Consider the following 7,398-nt stretch of genomic DNA (forward strand, 5'->3'; position numbering starts at 1 on the left):
TAATGCCTTTTTATAGCTATATGACAGTTTAAAGGTGTTTTACACATGTAGTTGTATTGTTAATAACTTTATATATATATTTTAATACAGTCTATTGCCAGGACCATTAGTCGTATTATTAAATTCTCAAGGGATATGTAATATGGTCCTAATTATTATTCGTCCATAATTTATGTTGTCAAGCTTTCATAATTCGTACCTTTTGTATGTTTTTTTTAAAATTAAAATAAATTAATCTAAAAACGAAAAATCAGATCGCATTTTTCTTATTTACGTTCAAAATAGAAAGTACTCTTCAAGCGTTAATAAGGCTTTTAGCCATAAAGCATTATTTTTCGGACGTTTATATGATAAATGCGATTCGAGTTGTCAGTAGTCTTATATCAAATGTTTCCAGAAATTTACGCAAAAATTGGCTTATTCCAAGGCAAAAAACGTTGTCAAAACGGTCAATCTGTGGGGTGCGGATTAAAACTAATAAATGCATGTGTCTGACTTATCTGAATATCTATGAACACATTGGTTATTTATTATCCTTTTCAAATGTAAAATTTGGAACACCACTTTTATTCTATGCAGATATGCCCCTTGTGACCTTTAAACAATGAAATGTTTCTTAAAGAGGTGTTTTGATTATTTATTTTTTTCATTTCAGGCAGTAAAATGAACAGCAGCGGAGAAGTGAGTTATGGACCATTTCTGGGATTTAAAAGTTTGGCAAATGCCTCAAATGTTGATAATACCACCAACTGTTTCAACAATGGATCAGCAGTTATAAAAAACCAGTTTGTCGCGTACAACAGGATTGTAGAAATAGTGAAAATCATCATATGCATTCTTGGTTTGATAGCCAATATCTTATCAATCGTCGCTACCGTCAACGTACCGCGGGAGAAATGGTCGACGTACACCAAACTTATCATCAACCTCGCAGTCTCAGATATTCTAGTGGTGTGTTCTGTTTTTGTGTACGTTATTTTGGAGTTTTCCGCTATCCAACACCCATGCGCTAACATTTTTCATCAAATGTTGCTGAACATCGCATTGACGTCAACGTTATTCAACCTCGTCTTGATGGCAATTGACCACTATTTTGCAATTATATATGCATTATACTACGGTCGTGTGTTTTCGAAAATACGTGTTAATTATGTTATCATTTGTCTATGGATTGTGATTTTCTTCTGTGGAGTTCTTGATATATTTGTTGCGTTTGGCAGTTATGACAAGGAAAAAGGTGATTTTTGCGTTTACGTTAACAGGGACCATTTTAATTATGAATTAGTTATTATAATTGTAATATTTGCTGTTTTATTTGGTCTCTTACTTATATATTCAAGGATTTGCTACAGGGTTCGACAAATTGTTCGTCAAGACGATCTGGGACGACGTAAAGGACGTCAAGGTTCCCATTCAATCAAAGCCGTCGTAACAACGTTCTTAATCATCGGAACATTTGCGTTTTGTTGGTGTCCGCTAGGAATTTACCACTTTATATACTACATATGGCCACCAAAGATGGACTTGAACTACGAAACCATACAAACATTTCTTTTGGTAAACAATATTCTGGTGTGCGTATTACTCCTTAATCCTCTTTGCGACCCCATTATATATGCGTTGCGACGATCTGAGGTCAAACTTGGCTACATAAGATTCTATAACAGAGTGATCTTAAGGCGGAGAGCATCAACATTTGACCGCAGCAGTTATGCCAGATTCCTGCGAAGAAACGGTTCACATAACTCATTGAATGCTGAAACTTCAGCTGTAGTAAGATTGAGCATATCAAGAAACACGTGTCATGACGTTGAGTACAGAGAAGGCAACTTGACTCTAGAAAATGCTTTACCATAATTTATGTACAGTAACTTTAGATTGCCTGAATTGCCATGTGCTTTTCCGTGATTTTTATGTGTTCATTATTTTGTTCAGGACGCAAGATGCGAGCTACATTGGTAAAGCGTTATGCTAAAGATACGCATTAATATCATTTAACGTGCATTCATGCAGTACGAACGCTCGACCGCGATTGCAAATCCATGACAAGCCCTAGCATGAACGCACGTAAAATAAAGCAATCCTTATGTTACATTTCCCCCTTATCCAATACTTTTTTTGGTAATTATTATTCTATTTCAATTAATTTACGCGCTTATAAAGTTTAAATATTTTAAAAGGATTGTTCATGTTACAGAAAGCAATTTATTTGTGTGCGATTGCTTATATTTAAGTATTGAAATTTATATTGAGGGCACTAATACGGTCTTGAATTCCCCGGTCAAAATGGGAATTCTCATGAACCGCGTTCAAGATCGCAGTATTTCCCCCGAAATGAATTGAATGCTAATATTTAAAAAGTTAACTGCACATTTATTGTAATCCAGTTTTGATTTTTCTAACTTTTAATTAAACATGACAAGTCACCATTTGATCATAAAAGGGAAAGAAAATTAAAACGAGATTAAACGAGTCATTTCAATTCAAGTAAGAAAATGTCTAAGCCTTCTTTTTTGTAAGTTTACTACATAACTGTTTAGAACTTTGAAAGCTTACATCGAGTCCTCTTATATTCCAGTCTACTTCAAGATTACAGAAAACTCTCACATTATCGCTTTTGACAGTAACCCAAGTCGAAAAAAAGCAAACGACATTGTGCTGCAGATTCGTTTTTTCCTATTTTTTATTCATTCTTTACTGGTAAAAACCACATCACGAATTTGTTCTTTACGAAATATTTATTTCCATTTTCTGAATTTCACAATTCAGTTTAATAACATTGAACTCTTACCAAGTAGAGCAGGGTTCTGTTCTAAAATAATACCTTGTATTCTTGATGTCGAAATAGATGAACAAGTTATAAAATGTCAACACTAGTTAACGCATAATAGCATACTTTTGTCAACTTTGTTCGCTTTTGCCTCCCTTTCAAATTTTGAAAATTATTATGTTTAAACGGATCAATAAATTTCTATAATGTAGTTAAAGATGTACTTTTACTCCCAAATATGATTTACTACAATTTAAACTTATGTTTAAAATTTATTATTCCAAAAACGATGAAAAAATGTCGAAAATGCATTATTTAGAAAGTAGTTAAAGTTTTATCAGTCAAAAGTGATGTTTGTTTTACATGTGTATGTATTAATTTTGAATAAGAGTGTCACTTTAATACTGCTCTCCATTTCAAAGCGAAAATTATAGTCACTTGTGCACCTTTAATATCTGGCTGCAAAGAAATAATCGGCTGCTTGATAAAATTATATTCTCCGAGTCATTCAAATAATCGCAAAACATTGTACAGATGTTTCACTATATAAAGTTACTTATGTGTTAACTTTTTTAGTAAATTGTATTGTAGCGTTTGTTAGATAGGAAGCGTGTAATGCCCAAGCGCATAACTAACATATGCATCATAAGTAGACGGCTGAAATTAAATACGACGGTTATTAGTCGGGGGCATTCATGCAAAAATGAACGTTACTTCATTTGTACAGAAAAGTACTTAGAGTGTAATTAGTTCAATTTAAAAGCCACCTTGACCTAGTAAGAATATGAATTACAACCTTGCAGTTGGTTCTAAATAGAAAATGAAGCAAGGTTATATAGTTCGAGGGTCAGTTCAGTATACGCAGCAGTTTTTTTTATTTCATAATTATGTATTAAACTAGATTTAATGAAATCATTTGCTTACAATTACTGTATGGTTGAACATTGCATGCAATTAACTGCTGTGAATGGAAATGTGCTGTCTTCAGCTTCAATAAGTAATCTGGATGAAAAATGACATAATTATGTTATAAATGTTGATTGTAATATGCTTTAGAAATAAAAAGTATGTGGTAATTATAATACATCGATTAAATAAAACAACTAATAATTAAAACATTTTCCCAGTAATAACTTTTTGATTACGTTGTTACAAAATAGACCTTCGACAGATATGTACACATTTTAAAATTGACTAAATAAATGAATGTTAACATTGTGTCGAACAGGTTAATATTGCAAAACACTGCGTCAGATCTGATCTTTCCTTAAAGAAAGCGACATTACGACAACGACCTGTAACAAACGTTTTTGCGAAGCAATAATGCATCAAATAACATAAAACGAGTGTGTCATTTGTTTCGACTTTTGATAATAGAAAACAATCCACCGTTCTATTTGATCAAGAAAGCAAACATTAACCTGGAGGAACAGCTAGCTTCTTGGTTTGGGTCTCTCGTATAATGTCTGTTCGACCCTTATTCTTAAAATCCTTTATGATATATTCGATTATTCCGTATGACTAGAAAAATAAAAACTTAACAACAACATTAAACTGTAGAACTTGGTAATCTTTTACCGCCGAGATGAAGCCATAAACGCAACAGGACTACACTGTAGTAATGGGACACCTTTTACAACCGTAATGAAGACACAAAAACAACAACATCTTAATGTGGTACATGACGACCTTTTATTGTTGTGATGAAGCTAAAAAGCAGCAATATTACACTGTAGTACATGGCGATCTTTTAAAGCCTTGACCAAGCTACACATCTTGACATTTTACAGCCGTGATGAATACACTAAAACAACATTTTTTTACAGATGACATGCAGCAACAAAAAATATAACATTCCATTTTTATTGTGTGATACGTCTTACAGTCGATATACAGAAAAAATAACAACAACATTACACTGTTGTACTCGAAAACCTTTAACAGCCGATATATGGCTACGATTAACACCAACAACTATACTCTGTAATGCTGTGAGGCCTTTTACATCCAAGAGACAGTCAGCAAACAACAATAATACATTGTAGTACTGGGTGGCCAGTAAACTAGAGTATGAAAGTTAACACAGTCATTGTTCTTCACAATCGACAAGACGAATTTCAAATACTCAAGACATATCCATACAGGAGGGAGAAAAGTAATACAAAACTGTCGGGATGTTACATCTTAATCTTTTATGTATTGCAATACGTTTCGCAAACATCTAGGCAGTTATCAGGTTATTTGTATATGTTCTATACATCAAGAAAAAAAAAGAAACAGAAACTGTGTAAAGTAGCATGGCTTAAGTTTAGATAAAAAGTACACGTTTCTAACATCAATTCTAACACAATTTTGATAATATGCAATCAGCGTCTTTCACCAATCTATGTACTATATTTAATTTAGGTGCTGCACATTGTTGTAAGTTTACTTATATTACAACGATTGTGAAGAAAGTTGTAATAACTTCATTTCCTACGTCATTTAAAACTGCACGATGTGTCGCGAGAGAGTAGTCTAGACTTTTGCTTGAGCATAAGTTATTAGGTTATTTGTAAATATTCTATATGTCAAGAAAAAAAAAAGAAACATCATTCACAGAAATGCTACGTAGAACACTGTCAGTGTAGCCTACCACATAGTAGAAATTTCCCAGATTTTTGTGTTACCATGTGTCGTGTACAATTTATATTAATTCATCTGGCGATCGTTTTGCATAAATAAACAGTGAATAAGAATAACAAGTAATCATACAGGTATTGTAAAACAATCACACTAAATAATCGGTTGTTTTATCATATTTGCGGAATTGTTCTTTAAAACAATCAGCTTGTTTAAAAAAAAACCATCAACGTATGTCAGTAATAATTCAGTAACATGGATTCCATCGGAAGCAATACTTGTTTACTAAAATAGTTCGATTGAGACTGTTAATTTGAAATAAGTGCAACACATTTAGGGCCTATAAGCCATTAACATCGCTAAGTAAATAATTTACTTCCTAAAATGATATCCTGAATGAATGATTAGGGAGGGACCAAAACGTAAAGAACTACATTGTCAGAACTCGTGTTACACATGCGACAAATATACGGGTCTGTTACAGAATATCTCAAAGAAACTATTACTCATGAGATATGCCTTGCTTATTTCATTTTTGTCAAGTGCAACAACTATTAGAAAATGATAAAGATAACGACATTTTTTTTTTGGATTTGAAAAATACACGCGCTCACTCTTGTTAATAATCACGTTAAAAGGACGTAGGAATGAACATGGCAGCATAACTTTCCAGCAATATCATGTTTAAAGGCATTATGATCAATGTCAAACAATCTATCGAACAGAGACAGAACGCTTCAATACAAAACACCTTAAACCGTCTGAATATTTTGTACGTCCGAAAAGTCTCCCCGGCCATGTTGTTTTCGTTTAGAAAAAGCTGCACTGCTGAGTAGTTTATAATATGGCCATTGTTTTAACTACAACTGTTTTGCTAGTTTTTTTGTGGGCGGTTAGGCGGAATAGGTATACGTATTGTACATTTTATGTTTATAGGAGTTGGTCAATAAAAAATAGTTCTAGAATACCTGCTTAAAAGACTGAAACACCAAGTTTGAATGTTTTATTAATTGTGTTCTTTCAAGGGTTAAAATCCTTAATATATGTCAAGTGTTTAGTATTTTACATCACGGATAATGCTGATTTAGAATATAATGATCACGCAGTCAGCAATTTACATGCAACACTTGCATAAAGCCACTTGTTCGGAACGCTTGAGTCATAAAATAATCCAACGAGGGCAATATTTCTAACGAACAAAATCTCATAGTTAAGATCGATCGATCTCTACATCTTAATATAATTTAATGTTATCTTGAAATTTGTCAGTTTAGACATGCTAGTTGGGTATCTATCATTGGACATTTTCAGCGATTTTGGAATGTCGACGTTATGAAATTCCGCTGATACGGCTTGTTTAAAAATAGAATTTAAAGCAAGGGAAAATTATTTTAGTTTCTTAATCTTTGAACAATTTCTTCATTTTGCTCCCGGGAAAATAAGCATGAGTTTCGTAGCACTGTATTTACCGAAGCGTTATCTCAAACAGAAATGTTGTTGACAGCTTCAACATATGACAGTTATCGGTGCGATTACGTACCATAAAATTGATCCCATCGGAAGCAAGTAATGTTTTCGAATGAGACTGTTCAGTCACTGTTTTAATTGCACTACAAAGAAACTAGGTATTGTTCAACTATTTTTTTTATATTTGTATCCCTGCTATCGATCTTTGAGAGTCAACGCTCAATATATAAATTAAAGTAGAGCAATAATGGACAGCTTGCAAACTTCGGAAATCAAGGAACATGTTTTCAATTTTTTAGTTATTTTTATTTGCTTTTTGGAAAATTTACAAAACAAAACTCCTATACAAATGACAGACATATAAAATATAAGTTTTTGCAAGATCATATATTTAATCTGCAAAGAAAAAAACACTATAATTGCCATTACCCGCCAATTGTATCTTTTTCAATCGATTAAATGTATTTTATAACACAAACGAAAATAGTGAGATTATTCTTTTTGTTGGTTAACATGGTTAGATAGAAAATGTTTATTGA

General features: G+C 32.7%; 1 protein-coding gene across 1 annotated transcript; it reads left to right on the top strand.

The window, feature by feature from the left end:
- Nucleotides 1–663: 663 nt before the first annotated feature.
- On the top strand, nt 664–2,057 carry LOC128204894 (melanocortin receptor 4-like). The gene has a single exon (XM_052906296.1). It carries the CDS (start codon nt 664–666, stop codon nt 1,855–1,857), a length of 1,194 nt encoding a protein of 397 aa, XP_052762256.1. The 3' UTR covers nt 1,858–2,057.
- The last annotated feature ends 5,341 nt before the right edge of the window (nt 2,058–7,398 follow it).

The sequence above is a fragment of the Mya arenaria genome, chromosome 10 (genome assembly GCF_026914265.1).
Source record: "Mya arenaria isolate MELC-2E11 chromosome 10, ASM2691426v1".
Lineage (NCBI taxonomy): Eukaryota > Metazoa > Mollusca > Bivalvia > Myida > Myidae > Mya > Mya arenaria.

What these genes read in the sequence shown, in the direction of transcription:
- LOC128204894 (XM_052906296.1), top strand. Translation starts at nt 664, where the DNA reads ATGAACAGCAGCGGAGAAGTGAGTTATGGACCATTTCTGGGATTTAAA.